The sequence below is a fragment of the Macaca fascicularis genome, chromosome 16 (assembly GCF_037993035.2).
Source record: "Macaca fascicularis isolate 582-1 chromosome 16, T2T-MFA8v1.1".
NCBI classification, from domain to species: Eukaryota; Metazoa; Chordata; class Mammalia; order Primates; family Cercopithecidae; genus Macaca; species Macaca fascicularis.
The window spans coordinates 47,480,261-47,496,235 of record NC_088390.1 but is presented as its reverse complement, the minus strand read 5'-3'; the positions used below and the strand labels follow the sequence as shown (position 1 = coordinate 47,496,235).

At 43.1% G+C, this 15,975-nt stretch overlaps 1 protein-coding gene across 5 annotated transcripts in view; it reads left to right on the top strand.

Annotated features, from left to right (window-relative positions):
- Positions 1–5,691: 5,691 nt before the first annotated feature.
- The window catches only part of GDPD1 (glycerophosphodiester phosphodiesterase domain containing 1), a 59,939-nt gene continuing 49,655 nt past the window's right edge, over positions 5,692–15,975 (top strand). For all 5 annotated transcript variants that reach the window (XM_005583866.4, XM_074019109.1, XM_074019110.1 and 2 more), the window contains exon 1: positions 5,692–5,928. In XM_005583866.4, coding sequence (XP_005583923.1) covers positions 5,787–5,928 — 142 coding nt within the window. In that variant the 5' untranslated portion in view covers positions 5,692–5,786. The remainder of the gene's footprint in view (positions 5,929–15,975) is intronic.

Genomic DNA, 15,975 nt, shown 5'->3' with positions numbered 1-15,975 from the left:
TACATGGATGATACCTGTTGTTTCTCGTTTCTGTTTTACTCTCCATAATTAAACATGTTTCTATTATAACTGAATATTGCATAACCATGTTGAGCCAAAGTCTTGTTTTTGTTAAAATAATGTTTTAGCTGGTTTTTTTTTTTTTTGGTTGGTGGTGGGGGTTTTTTTGTTTTGTTTTTCATTTTTTGTTTTTTTTTTGAGACAGAGTTACACTCTTGTTTCCCAGGTTGCAGTGCAATGGTGCAATCATGGCTCACCGCAGCCTCCACCTCCCAGGTTCAAGCCATTCTCCTGCCTCAGCCTCCTGAGTAGCTGGGATTATAGGCATGTGCCTCCACACCCGGTTAATTTTGTACTTTTAGTAGAGACAGGGTTTCTCCATGTTGGTCAGGCTGATCTCGAACTCCTGACCTCAGGTGATCAGTTCACTTCGTCCTCTCAAAGTGCTGGGATTACAGGTGTGAACTACCACACCCAGCCTAGCTGGGATTTTTATTAAGATGCTAGTCTTGGCCGGGCGCGGTGGCTCAAGCCTGTAATCCCAGCACTTTGGGAGGCCGAGACGGGCGGATCACGAGGTCAGGAGATCGAGACCATCCTGGCTAACACGGTGAAACCCCGTCTCTACTAAAAAATACAAAAAACTAGCCGGGCGAAGTGGCGGGCGCCTGTAGTCCCAGCTACTTGGGAGGCTGAGGCAGGAGAATGGCGTGAACCCGGGAGGCGGAGCTTGCAGTGAGCTGAGATCCAGCCACTGCACTCCAGCCTGGGCGACAGAGCATGACTCCGTCTCAAAAAAAAAAAAAAAAAAAAAAAAAAAAAAAAAAAGATGCTAGTCTTGAAATTATCTTCGAAACAAGTTGGGAGATTAGGTTATCTGGTAATAATATGAAGATATTTGACTTAATTCCAAAAAAAAGCACAATTGGTTGACTCACAATTCTGGTACTTTAAACTGTTTTGTTCTTATCTTGGCCTGATGAGATATCATATTTTAAATGAATATTATCTGAACTAAACCTTTTAATCCAGTATATTAATGTGGATTATTCTTTTTTTCTTTTTTATTTTTCTTTTCTTTTTTTTTTTTTTTGAGACGGAGCGTCACTCTGTCACCCAGGCTGGAGTGCAATAGCGTGATCTTGGCTCACTGCAACCTCCGCCTCCTGGGTTCAAGTGATTCTCCTGCCTCAGCCTCCTGAGTAGCTGGGATTACAGGCGCATGCCACGACGCCTAGCTAATTTTTGCATTTTTAATAGAGACAGGATTTCGCCATGTTGCCCAGGCTGTTTTTGAACTCCTGACCTCAGGTGATCCACCTGCCTTGGCCTCCCAAAGTGTTGGGATTACAGGTGTAAGCCACCTTGCCCGGTCAATGCAGACTATTCTTTTAAAATTCCTGTACTGTGAAACAATTTGCTAAGTGATCCAAATCTTATCAGTCTGGGCACAATGGCTCGTGCCTTTAATTGCAGCACTTTGGGAGGCTTAGGCGGCAGGAGGATCCCTTAAGACCAGCCTGGAAGACATAGTGAGACCTTGTTTCTACAAAAAAAAAAGAAAATATAGATGTGGTGGTGCATGCCTGTAGTCCCAGCTACTCAGGAGGCTGAAGTGGGAGGATGGCTTGACACCAGTGGGTCTAGGCTGCAGTGAGCTGTGATCATACCACCCCAACAGAGCAAAACCCTGTCTCAAAAAAAAAAATCTTGTGCCAGGCACGGTGGCTCATACCTGTAATCCCAGCACTATGGGAGGCCAAGGCGAGCAGATCACGAGGTCAAGAGATCGAGACCATCCTGGCCAACATGGTGAAACCGCATCTCTACTAAAAATACAAAACCTAGCCAGGTGTAGTGGCACACCCCTGTAGTCCCAGCTACTTGGGAGGCTGAGGCAGGAGAATCGCTTGAATCTGGGAGGCAGAGGTTGCAGTGAGCTGAGATGGCACCACTGCAGTCCAGCCTGGTGACAGAGTGAGGCTTCTTCTCAAAAAAAAAAAAAAAGTAAAAATATTTTACCAATCTATGGTAATTCACCAGCATCAACATGACAATATGCCACTATATCACCATCTAATTTTAATCACCACCTAGTTATCACCAATCAGATGGAGATATAGTGGTATATTGTGCTTTATCACCAATTAGATATATATCACCAATTAGGTAAGTACAAAGTAAGTTAACATACCTAAACTCTTGTGTAATTGATTATGTTTCCATAGACACACTAATTTTGAAATGTTGGACAAATAGAATTGTAGATTTTAGTCTCAATATATAGGAAATATGTATTTAACACATCTTGCTACATTTAAAGCCATTGTTTTTTTACTTAAAAATATACAGAGGCTGGGTGCGGTGGCTCATGCCTGTAATCCTAGCACTTTGGGAGGCCAAGGCAGGAGATTGAGACCAGCCTGACCAACATGGTAAAACCCCATCTCTACTAAAAATACAAAAATTAGCCAGGCCTGGTGGCATGTGCCTGTGATCCCAGCTACTCGGGAGGCTGAGGCAGGAGAATCACTTGAACCTGGGAGGCGGAGGTCGCAGTGAGCTGAGATCTTGCCACTGCACTCCAGCCTGGGTGACAGAGTGAGATTCCATCTCAGGAAAAAAAAAAAAAAGGATAAATGCTCCTCTTTCTTCTCTTACCTTCATTAGAATAATATTATATAAAATAATAAAAAAAATTCAGAACTCTGATTTTGAATTCATACTTTTCCTGTTGTTCTGTCTTCTTAGAAAATGTGAGAATGAGCCTGTAATCCCAGGACTTTGGGAGGCCTAGGTGGGCAGATCACTTGAGGTCAGGAGTTCGAGACCAGCCCAGACAACATGGTGAAACCCCATCTCTACTAAAAATACAAAATTATTGGGGCACAGTGGCTCACGCCTGTAATCCCAGCACTTTGAGTCTGAGGCAGGTGGATCACCTGAGGTCAGGAGTTCGAGACCAGCTTGACCAACATGGCTAAACCCCGTCTCTACTAAAAATACAAAATTAGCCAGGCCAGGTGGTGCATGCCTGTAATCCCAGCTATTCGGGAGGCTGAGGCAGAGGAATCGCTGGAACCTGGGAGGCAGAGGTTGCAGTGAGCTGAGATCATGCCATTGCACTCCAGCCTAGACAACAAGAGCGAAACTCCTTTTCAAAAAAAAAAAAATATATATATATATATAAAGCAGGAGAATCACTTGAACCCTGCGGAGGCAGAGGTTGCAGTGAGCCAAGATGTCGCTGCTGAACTCCAGCCTGGGCCACAGAGTGAGACTCTGTGGTCTCACAGAGACCAAAAAAAAAAAAAAAAAAAGCAGTTAGAATGTGAGGTTTATATATCATCTAAAATTTACTGGGTAGGAAGGGGTAGAAGTACTTCCAGAAGAACAAATGACTTCTTAGAAGCTGGGGAGAAAGCATGTTTTGGAAAAGAAATGATTTTTTGGAAACATAAATGTGTCCTTAGGAGAATACCCATGTGATATCATACTTTTGTGACAGTGTCTCTCTCTCATCTCTGACAAGATTAGAGTTGTTCCCAGGGAGGAGATTTATGACAGTTAAGTTCTTTTGGGAGCCTTTGATTTTAGGCAAATAAGGGATTCCAGGAATTTAAATGCCTTCAGCTCAAAAAAAGATATAGATATATATATATATATATATATATATATATATATATATATATATATAATATTTTTAAAAAAAATTTTTTTTTAGAGACGGAGTCTTGCTCTGTCGCCCAGGCTGGGGTGCAGTGGCATGCTCTCTGCTCACTGTAAGCTCCACCTCCCGGGTTTAAGCCATTCTCCTGCCTCAGCCTCCCTAGTAGCTGGGATTACAGGCATGCACCACTATGCCTGGGTTATTTTTGTATTTTTAGTAGATACGGGGTTTCACCACGTTGGCCAGGCTGGTCTTAAATTCCCAACCTCAGGTGATCTGCCTGTCTCGGCCTTCCAAAGTGCTGGGACTACAGGCAGGCATGAGCCACCATGCCCAGCCTCAAAATAATTTTTATGCCACAGTGGTTTATTCTAGACCCTTCCATTGCCGTCAGGTGATATTTTGAAAAATAGAACCAGGTGCCTCAGTTGATCTACAGGAAATAGTTTAACAACCCTAAACAGAAGACACAATTTTTTAATCTGTGAGTTTCCTCAAATGTTGCTCTGTTGCCCAGACTGGAGTGCAGTGGCACCATCAAGGCTCACTTCAACCTCGACTAAAGGATTTTCTTTTTTCTTTTTTTTTTTTTTTTGAGACGGAGTCTTGCTCTGTCGCCCAGGCTGGAGTGCGGTGGTGCGATCTCCGCTCACTGCAACTTCTGCCTCCCGGGTCCAAGAGATTCTCCTGCCTCAGCCTCCCGAGTAGCTGGCACTACAGGTGGGTGCCACCATCCCTGGCAAATTTTTGTATTTTTAGTAGAGATGGGGTTTCGCCATGTTGGCCAGGCTCGTCTTGAACCCCTGACTTCAAATGATCTGCCCGCCTCAGCCTCCTAAAGTGCTGGGATTACAGGCTTGAGCCACCGTGCCCGGCCACCCCCTGTTTTCTTCTAATTTTCTTTTTATAGTTGAGATAGGGTCTTGCTCTGTTGCCCAGGCTGGGGTGCAGTGGTGCAGTCATAGCTCACTGCAGCCTCGATTTTCCAGGCTCAAGCAATACTCCCACTTCAGCCTCCCGAGTAGCGTGACTACAGGTGCACGCCACCACGCCGGGCTTATTTTTGTTTTATTTTTCGTAGAGATGGGGTTTCGCCATGTTGCCCAGGCTGGTCTCGAACTCCCGGGCTCAAGCGATCCACCTTTCCCAGCCTCCCTAAGTGCTGGGATTACAGGCGTGAACCACCGCGCCCAACTGAATCACAGGATTTTAAATACTCACTCTGCTTTTCTAGTCCTATGGGAGACATGGTCTTTTCCGTAAAATTTCTCCCTCAGTCCTGGATGATTTATTTCTTTTGCATTGAAGTGTGGCTCTTCGTGTGTTAGCAGTTTGTAATTTGTCTGGTGAAAGGAAAACTAGTAGGGCCTTCTGGAACTTAGTTATCTGTCTTTCTAGGACTTTTAGGTAATACTTTATAACCTTGACAAAGTTTCCTTATTTTATACGGACTTGTAAGCCAGCAAATACTTCTACAGTGCCTATTGTGTACGAAGAATGAGGATTGCACTTCCACAATGAAATGAGAGGAGAGGGGTCCATCTCTCAGATAGTTGACTGGTAAACCGGTACCTTTTCTAGTATATGTGACCATAGGGGAAATTCTCTCTAGGCTAGATAAATGGATGAGTTTATTTAGTTTTTAGTTTTTAGCAAGCTTTATTGCCTCCATAGGTAAAAATTATTTGCATTTCCTAGACTAGGGGCTAAGACGCGCCCTGGAATCTTTCCTTTTTGATGTGGATTTTCCAATTAGGAAAGGCTATCCGTGAATAGTCTTTTCTGCTTGAGTGATGGCCAACACACTGGCAGGTTTGCAAGCTTTCTCTTCATGCGGGTCGGTCCACAGAGCTAGGTGACAAACGCTCACTCCAGGATCTCTGCAGGCTCCTACTCGAGAACCGGAGCGCGCCTGCGCGTCGGAGCCCCTTTGTTGCTGGGGCGCTGGGGTCCAGCTGCGCATGCGCACTAGACCGGCACTGACAAGTGCGCTGCACCACTGGCACCGGCTGGGGGCGAGCAGACCTCGAGCAGCCGCCGCCGCCGCCGTCGTTGCTACTGCCGCAGCTGAGTTCAGAGGGCCCGGAGGTGGGAGACTTCCCACACGGTGACTGAGATGTCGTCCACTGCGGCTTTTTACCTTCTGTCTACGCTAGGAGGGTACTTGGTGACCTCATTCTTGTTGCTTAAATACCCGACCCTGCTGCATCAGAGAAAGAAGCAGCGATTCCTCAGTAAACACATCTCTCACCGCGGAGGTGAGAGGGGTCCCCAGAACCGATGGCGGAGGTGGGGGAGGCTGAGAGTCCTTTGCGGCTCCGCAAAAGGCAGCCAGGTGCCAATCCCTGAGAGTTTGAGGAAGAATGGGGTTGTGTGAATTGAGGGCTCCTCCGGAGGTGAAGGCTGTGTGAAGGGAAGGTCTCCTAAGACGAAAGAAGGAGAGGGATTCCCAGTCAGATCCACGGCGGGGGTCTCTCGAGGGCAGCAATGTGAGGGGTTCTCTGAAACGGGAAAGACCCGGTCGAGAATGAAGGGTAGGTGGAGCGTTTCTCGGCGGATGGAAGGATGATCGCAAGGTCCCTTCCTAGCAGCAAGACACAAAAGGGGAGCGCCGTGTAGAACCGAGGGTACCCCGCGGGGGGCACCGGGAACACACTGCTCCGAGCGAGCCAGTGGCTGAGTGGATGGGAAGAGCCGAGGCGACGAGGAGGGCTGGGGATTTGCGTGAAACTGGACAAGCTGTAGCCCCTTGTCTGCGGTGCTGGGGGCCCGTCCCACCCCCATGTTCCAAGCACTTATAATTGAGAAGAGAGGGAAACCGAGTCCTCCGAGCCAGGGACATTTCCCAAGGTCACAATTAGAGCTAGGGCTGAACTGAGACAGGAGCTAGAGCGTCCTGGTCCCCAGGGCTGGAAACCTTGCATCTTTTTTTTTTTTTTTTTTTTTTTTAGCACTGCAAAAAATAAAAAATTTAAAAATAAATAAATAAACACGCAAAGACACGTGGATTTTCAAAAGACTAGAAATGATTTATTTTAGGACAGGACAGTATTGTTTAAAGAAAACAAAAATAAATTTCTTTTGGAAAAGTGTTTTGCTAAAAGGAGCCCAGGTAGTCCACCCTCTGATTTCCCAGATAAGAGGCCAAATCTTTGCTTCTTCATTATTGTATAATATTGTGTCTTCATTGCATTTCAGGTATGATGTATAAAGTGCGGTGAAATTGGATTATTTTCAATCAGTTTTAACTGTTCTTTAAGGATGAATCTTAAACTGGTTTAAAATTTGCTTGAAATTTAATACACACTTGAAATGATAATTTCTAGGAGTTTACAGTCTAAAACTTGGTTTCGTACCATAATCACTTTACTAACAAGTATTGGCCAAGGAATAAGGTTTTGAAATATAAATACGGAAATACATTATCATTCTTCTATATAATTTTGTTAGTCTAATGAGTGACTTCAGTAGTATTCTAGCCTTCCCACTCATGAAAAGCCTCAGAGGTTTTAAAGGGTGGTCAGCCAAATGCCGTGTTATTGTTTATTTGGGTTATCTGTTTTAACAGCTACCTGGTTAAACTGTATGATGACATTTAACTATTAAGGTGCCTTCAACCATTGGAACCAGGGACCAACTTTTAGTATTCAAGTTGTTGTCACAGAAGCAATTTTCTTTTCTTTTTTCTTTTTTCTTTTTTTTTTTTTTTTTTTTTTTTTTTGAGACGGAGTCTCGCTCTGTCGCCCAGGCTGGAGTACAGTGGCGCGATCTCGGCTCACTGCAAGCTCCTCCTCCCGGGTTCACGCCATTCTCCCGCCTCAGCCTCCTGAGTAGCTGGGACTACAGGCGCCCGCCCGCCACCACTCCCAGCTAATTTTTTTGTATTTTTAGTAGAGACGGGGTTTCACCGTGTTAGCCAGGATGGTCTCCATCTCCTGATCTCGTGATCCGCCCGCCTCGGCCTCCGAAAGTGCTGGGATTACAGGCGTGAGCCACAGTGCTGGGCACTTTAAAAAAAAAAAAAAAAAAGACAGAGTTGTCGCCCAGGCTGCAGTGCAGTGGCGCCATCTTGGATCACTGCAGCCTCCGCCTCCTAGGTTCAAGCGATTCTCCTGCCTCAGCCTCCTGAGTAGCTGTAATTACAGGCTCCTGCCACTATGCACAGCTATTTTTTTGTATTTTTAGTAGAGACGAGGTTTCACCATGTTGGCCAGGCTGATCTAAAACTCCTGACCTCAGGTGATCCACCCGCCTTGGCCTCCCAAAGTTCTGGGATTACAGGTGTGAGACACCGCGCCCGGCCAGAAGCAATTTTCAATGATAGTAGTTCTATTCTGGGAATAGGCAGTACACATTACTTTTTTGTGTGTTGTGTTTACTGATTTGCAAAATGTATGCTTACTAAAAACTCCAAAACGAAACAAAACCAGATCCTTAAAAGCTCTCTAAACTGTCATTGTGAATGATCAAAATTTTATTTTAGAAGAAATACGGGTCACATCTTTGAAATTTTGTAACACTCTGCAGGTGAAAAAAGCCAACACTCCATAGGCATTAAAGACTGTGTGCTAGTTCATCACAGCAAGTATAAAAGCCAGGATAAGCTAGATCTCAAATTTTTGTTTACTGTTGAAGATACTTTTAAACTATTTTCTTCCTAGATGTTAGGTCATTTCAATATTACCTCTTATATAAAAATGTCCATTCATTATTTGTAAATGTGGTATCAGTATTTATATATTTAAAGATGTAATGGAACTTTTTGTGATAATCTTATTAAATATCTGCAGACTCAAAATCTGTTTTACCTATATAATGGTCCTACAAGCACTGTGGTAAGTTCCCATGTCAGTGCGTCATAGGCTTTTGTTGAATATGTACACTCAATACTACAGTTGAATCCAGAGTGATGAGGAGATAAAGCACTTTGTAATTCAAGATCTACCTCTCTGGCAAATAAGAGACAATGTAGGCCGGGCGCGGTGGCTCAAGCCTGTAATCCCAGCACTTTCGGAGGCCGAGGTGGGCGGATCACGAGGTCAGGAGATCAAGACCATCCTGGTGAACACGGTGAAACTCTGTCTCTACTAAAAATACAAAAAAATTAGCCGGGTGTGGTGGCGGGCGCCTGTAGTCCCAGCCTCTAGGGAGGCTGAGGCAGGAGAATGGCTTGAACCCGGGAGGTGGCGGAACTTGCAGTGAGCCAGGATCGCGCCACTGCACTCCAGCCTGGGCGACAGAGCGAGACTCCGTCTCAAAAAAAAAAAAAAAAAAACGTGAACCTGGGAGGCGGAGCTTGCAGTGAGCTGAGATCCGGCCACTGCACTCTAGCCTGGGTGACAAAGCGAGACTCCGTCTCAAAAAAAAAAAAAAAAAAAAACACACACACAAAACAAAACAAAAAAGAGACAATGTAACTAGGAAGGAGTCACTCCCTTGATTGCCTTTAATTTTTGTCTTGGACACGAATAATAGCAATCACTGGTCTCTCTGTGCAAATTACTAGTATTTGGGCTTATTCTCTATTGCCATAACAGCAAATATCTGATATTTACTTATTTTTCCCCATAAGTGAGGAAACAGTGCTATTTCTTGTAAATTAGATATATGACCATTGAAACTTTAATCATGTTATGTGTATAAAGTACATGCACCTGAATTGGTCTACTGCAAAAACACATGCCTGTAATCCCAGCTATTCAAGAGACTGAGGCAGGAGAATCACTTGAACCTGGGAGGCAGAGGTTGCAGTGACCCAAGATCGCACTACTGCACTCCAGCCTGAGAGACAGTGCGAGACTCTATCAGGGCACTCCGAGGGGTTGAATTACAGATGGACAGATGGGTCTTTCTCTCTCCCCTTTTTTTTTTTTTTTTTTTTTTTTGAGACAAGTCCTCACTCTGTCACCCAGGCTAGAGTGCAGTGATGCAATCACTGCCATCATGATGAGCTTGACATCATTTAATTCTGAAAGATTTTCCTAATGAACTCGGATGTTTACAAATGTGATTTTTAAAATATTGCATACTGTGTCAACATTTAGAAGACCAGTATGATTCAGTGAATCAATAGTTTCCAAATGACCTATGCGTGCTATTATAAAATCATGCATGGGTGAAAGATCATTCAAAGTTCAAGATGGGCCAATGGATTTTCACATAATAGAGTATGAAGTGATTACTCATATGGTTCAGATTCCACATTGCAATGAACTTTTAAGAAACTACCACTTGTTGAGCCGGGTGTGGTGGTGCCTACCTGTAGTCTCGGCTATTTGAGAGGCTGAGGCAGGAGGATCACTTGAGCCCAGGAATTTGAGGTTGTTGCTATGATCGTGCCTGTGAATAGCCACTGAACTTCAGCCTGGGGGACAGCAAGACCCTGTCTCTAAAGTAAACAAACAAATTACCACTTAGTGAATTTCGATGCCATATCAAAGAAGACTCTTTCATTTCCAAATACATATCTGTGTGACGATGGGTATATATGAAGCAGATATGAGAATCTTGCTGCTTTCTATTAAGCCAGATATTAAAGAGATTTGCAAAAATATAAAACAATACCACTCTTTTCATGTATTATTTTATTTTGAAAAACAGTTGCTTTTCATAAAAATGTTATTTTAACATACAATGTGTTTATTATTTTCTTTCTTTCTTTCTTTCTTTTTTTTGGAGACAGAGTCTTGCTGTGTTGCCCAGGTTGGAGTCCAATAGTATGATCTCGGCTCACTGCAACCTCTGCCTCCCAGGTTCAAGCAATCCTTGTGCCTCAGCCTCCTGAATAGCTGGGATTACAGGTGGTGCCACCACGCCCAGCTAATTTTTTTTTTTTTTTTTGTATTTTTAGTAGAGATGGGGTTTTGCCATGTTGCCCAGGCTAGTATCGATCTCCTGAGCTCAGGCAATTAGCCTGCCTCACCTCCCACAGTGCTAGGATTACAGGCATGAGCCACCACACCTGGCCTATTTTCAAAGCACGGTAGTTAAAAGGATGCAGAAATCAGCCCGAAGGAACTAATGAAGTTGACTTTGATCACTTGATGAGGTGGTGTCTGCCAAGCTTTTCCACTGTGAGGTTACTTTTTCTCTTTATAATTAATAAGAGAAAAGGCTCATAATTAATAAGAGGCCACCCACCACAGCCTCCCAAAGTGCTGGGATTACAGGCATGAGCCATTGTGCTCGGCCAATTTTTGGAGGGAGATACTTTAAAACTAACTATACAAATACCCAACTCCTTAACAAATTATCAATCCATTTATTAAAATGGATTCAGAATTTATTTTATTTATTTATTTTTTTTTGAGATGAAGTCTTGCTTTGTCTCCCAGGCTGGAGTGCAGTGGTGCGATCTCAGCTCACAGCAACTTCTGCCTCTAGGGTTCAAGCGATTCTCCTGCCTCTACCTCCCAAGTAGCTGAGACTACAGGTACCTACCACCATGCCCGGCTAATTTTTGTACTTTTAGTAAAGATGGGGTTTCACCATGTTGGCCAGGCTGGTCTGGAACTCCTGACCTCAGATGATCCACCAGCCTCAGCCTCTCAAAGTGCTGGGATTACAGGCATGAGCCACCGTGTCCAGCCTGGATTCAGAATTTCTTATTCACTGACTTAAAAATCTGCTCACTATCATTATTTTGATGCTAGCACTGTCCCAGATTTGTCCAGTGAAAGGTCCTTCAAGCTGGCTTTTGTGTTCTTTTAATTTCTTTGCTTTTTGGTACAAGTGGTCAGTAGTTTAACTTAACCTACTGGTAACTCCTTTAGCACTCTTGTCTTTTTTAGAAATATTCTATGGTACTTTGTTTTTTAATATTATCTGAATATAATGTATTTCCGTAGTTTTTGATCAAAACAAGGGCTAACTAGCCTCATCCAATAAAGGGTCATCTAACCTTGAAAGGGGACTTAAAAAAAAACCTATAACCTTCACATTTACTGCATCTATTTTCTATCATGCATTAACTCTAGTAACCAAGTGAACCTAAAATCAAACTAGTAGTTTTTTTTTTACATCGGTATCTTCCCTCTGCTAAAGTGATAAACTTTTAGCATATTAAAGCTAATATATTTGTTTCTGCATATCTTGTATTTCTGTTGATTAATTAGGTCATCATAAAAATACAATCTAACAATATAAAAGAAGAAGCATTTAATACAGATATGTTCAGATGGTATTGTATATAAAACATTTTAATGCTAATACTTAAGTCCTTTAGGTACTTTGAGCGGTACCTTCTTGTGTGTGTGTGTGTGTGTGTGTGTGTGTGTGACGGAGTTTTGATCTTGTTGCCCAGGCTGGAGTGCTGTGGCGCAACCTCAGCTCACTGCAACTTCCACTCCCTGGGTTCAATCGATTCTCTGTCTCAGCCTCCTGAGTAGCTGGTATTACAGGCGTCTGCCACCATACCTGGCTATTTTTTTTTTTTTTTTGTATTTTTACTAGAGACAGAGTTTCACCATGTTGGCCAGGCTGGTCTTGAACTCCTGACCTCAGGTGATCCACCCACCTCAGCCTCCCAAAGTGTTGGGATTACAGGCATGAACCACCATGCCCACCCTGAGCAGTACCTTAAACCCTCTTTTTATTGAGAGTTTATTGAATTGTCTCTTTCTATTAAGAAGAAATTGGCTGTTTTTCCAAAGTGTATGGAAAATTATTTCCAAAGTATTTTTCTGTATATTTCATAAATTATTTGGTAATACTGAAATGTTTTAGTTTTAAAACATTTTAGGCTGGGGATGGTGGCACACACCTGTAATCCCAGCACTTTGGGAGGCCGAGGATCACCTGAGGTCAGGAGTTTGAGACCAGCCTGGCCAACGTGTCAAAACCCCGTCTCTACTAACAATATAAAAATTATCTGGGCATGGTGGCATGTGCTTATAGTCCTGGCTACTTGGGAGGCTAAGGCAGGAGCATCACTTGAACCTGGGAGGTGGAGTGAGCTGAGATTGTGCCACTGCACTCCAGCCTGAGCAACAGAGCAAGATCCCGTCTAAAAAAAAAAAAAAAAAATTGGGTAGCATGCATAAAGTTAGTTAACTCTTTTTACATAGTATATACTATTAGACAATTTTTTGTAATTCAATATGTTCACATCAAAATCTGTGTCCTTTTCTAAAAATTACAATATTATTTATTATTGCAGTTAATGGACATTTACCAAGTACCTATTCTTTACCAGTTACTATGATAATGGCAATAGTAATAATATACTAATAATAGCAATAATCCTTTACTTTCACAGAATGTTTACTATAGTATTTCATTGAATCTAATGCCATTGGTTATAAAGTACACAATTTTTACATACCGTTAAGAAAGAGACCCCTATAAAAGTTGATTTAAAAAAAGAGAGAAAAGCTTGCCAATTAAACTGTTCATTATACAGCACTAATTGTAAAATACATCTTAACTTCAGAGATGTTAAAAAATGAAAAGCTATCATTTTAGAATTGAATAGCTGGGCATATTGGCTCACGCCTGTAATCACAGCACTTTGGGAGGCCGAGGCGGGAGGATTACTTGAGCTTAGGAGTTTGAGATCAGCCTGGCCTACACAGTGAAACCCTATCTCTACTAAAAATACAAAAGAGGCCAGGCGCGGTGGCTCAAGCCTGTAATCCCAGCACTTTGGGAGGCCGAGATGGGCGGATCATGAGGTCAGGAGATCGAGACCATCCTGGCTAACACGGTGAAACCCCGTCTCTACTAAAAAATACAAAAAAACCTAGCCGGGCGCGGTGGCAGGCGCCTGTAGTCTCAGCTACTCGGGAGGCTGAGGCAGGAGAATGGCATGAACCCAGGAGGCGGAGCTTGCAGTGAGCTGAAATCCGACCATTGCACTCCAGCCTGGGCGACAGAGCAAGACTCCGTCTCAAAAAAAAAAACAAAACCAAACAAACAAAAAAAAAACACAAAAGAATTAGCCTGGTGTGGTGGCACACACCTGTAGTTTCAGCTACTCAGGAGGCTGAGGCAGGAGAATTGCTTGAACCCAGGAGGCGGAGGTTGCAGTGAGCCGAGATTGCGCCACTGCACTTTAGCCTGGGCGACAGAGAAAGACTCCATCTCAAAAAAAAAAAAAAAAAATTGATAACATACAGCAGTTTAAATATTAACTCATTTGATTACACCAATTCTATGAAAGTTTCTTAGGTAGTTTTCCTGAGGTCGCACAATTATTAAACAGATTGGAGACCAAGCATCCTAAAACTCCAGAGTCTCACCCTTAACCACTACAGTATACTGCCTTCAGTCAAGGTGATTAAAAGACAGTCACTTCTTTTAAGCAATTCATGGGAATGGGAGGAGAGAAACAGGTAAATAATTTATGCCATAATATGATAAATGCCTTAGTAGAGCTATGCATAAGAGACTACGGGGATACAGAGGAGAGACTGTTTAACTCTGTCTGAGGAGATGTATGTGTACCAAATCCTCTTCTGTTTTTCCTTTGACAAATAAGCACATATTATAGCTTAAAAATCATGGTTAGGCTAGCCAGGCACAGTGGCTCATGCCTATAATCCCAGCACTGCGAAACTGAGGCAGGAGGATTGCTTGAGTCCAGGAGTTTGAGACCAGCCTGGGCAACATAGTAAGACCCTGTCTCTAAAAAGAAAATTAGCTGACCGTGGTGGCATGTGCCTGTAGTCCTAGCTACTTGGGAGGCTGAGACTGGAGGATTGCTTGAGCTAGGAGTTTGAGGCTACAGTGAGCTCTGACCATGCCACTGAACTCCAGCCTGGGAGACAGTGTGAGACCCTGTCTCAGGGAAAAAAAAAAAAAAAAATCAGTTTAGGTTCTGTTCGAACCCTCCTGTGTTGCTGTGGCTGTGTTTTGATTTCTGATTTCTACTGTTGCAGGTAAAAAAAAATTCAAAATACAGGTTAAGCTTCCCTAATCTGAAAACCTGAAATGCTCCAAAATCTGAAACTTTTTGAGCACAGACATAACTCCACAAGTAGAAAATTCCTGGTAAAAAATAATTTGAGGAAAAAAAAAATATTTTTCACCATTATTATTATTATTACTATTTTGAGACAGAGTTTCGCTCTGTTGCCCAGGCTGGAGTGCAGTGGTGCAATTTCAGCTCACTGCAAACTCTACCTCCTGGGTTCAAGTGATTCTCCTGCCTCAGCCTCCTGAGTAGCTGAGATTACAGATGCCCGCCATCACACCTGGCTAAATTTTTTTTTTTTTGACACAGAGTCTCGCTCTGTCGCCCAGGCTGGAGTGCAATGGCTCAATCTTGGCTCACTGCAACCTCTGCCTCCCCGGTTCGAGCCATTCTCCCTGCCTCAACCTCCCGAGTAGCTGGAATTACGGGCACCAGCCACCATACCTGGCTAATTTTTGTATTTTTAGTAGAGATGAGGTTTCCTCATGTTGGCCAGACTGGTCTCGAACTCCTGACCCCAGGTGATCCACCTGCCTCGGCCTCCCAAAGTGCTGGAATTACAGGCGTGAGCCACTGTGCCTGGCCTAATTTTTGTATTTTTAGTAGAGATGGGGATTTCATCATATTGGCTAGGTTGGTCTCGAACTCCTGACCTCAGGTTATCTGCCCACCTCGGCCTCCCAAAGTGCTGCAATTACAGGCATGAGCCACCACACCCAGCCATAAAGTTTTAAAAAAGAAAAATATATATATAACAAATTCCACACCTGACCTCATGTGACAGGTTGCAGTCAAAACAAAACGAAGTAACACACAACTTATTCAGCATCCCCAAGGAAAAAAAGACCCTTCCAGCTCCCTTCAGTTACAATATATCTTTTCTGAGTATGCCCAGATTTCCTTATGCAAGCATGCCCACAAAGGGTAATAAAATGGCACATGTTCTGACTGGTCACACCAACAGCAGATTCCCCACGATGCCCTACATGGTGGGAAGACCTATATGCATTGTTCAGTGTGTGTTTTTGTTTGTTTGTTTGCTTGCTTGCTTGCTTGATTATTCTCTGCTCTTTGGTATAAAGACGTTGAAAATATCAAAAAGGCCCACAGATACCCCTATGGGTCATAGTGATAAGAAAAAGAAGTAACATTTATGTTTATCTATAGCACGGAAAGTCAAGGTGTTATAGAAACTGAACAGTGGTGTAAGTATGAAATACCTTACAGAGGAATATGGTATTAGAATGACCACTATATATGACCTGAAGAAAAAGAAGGATAAACTGTTGAAGTTTTATATATATCAGAAGTAGTATATATAAAGTGGAAGTGATGAACAGAAGTTAATTAAAAATAGAAAAACACTGCATAAAGCTAAAATGAAGATCTCAAG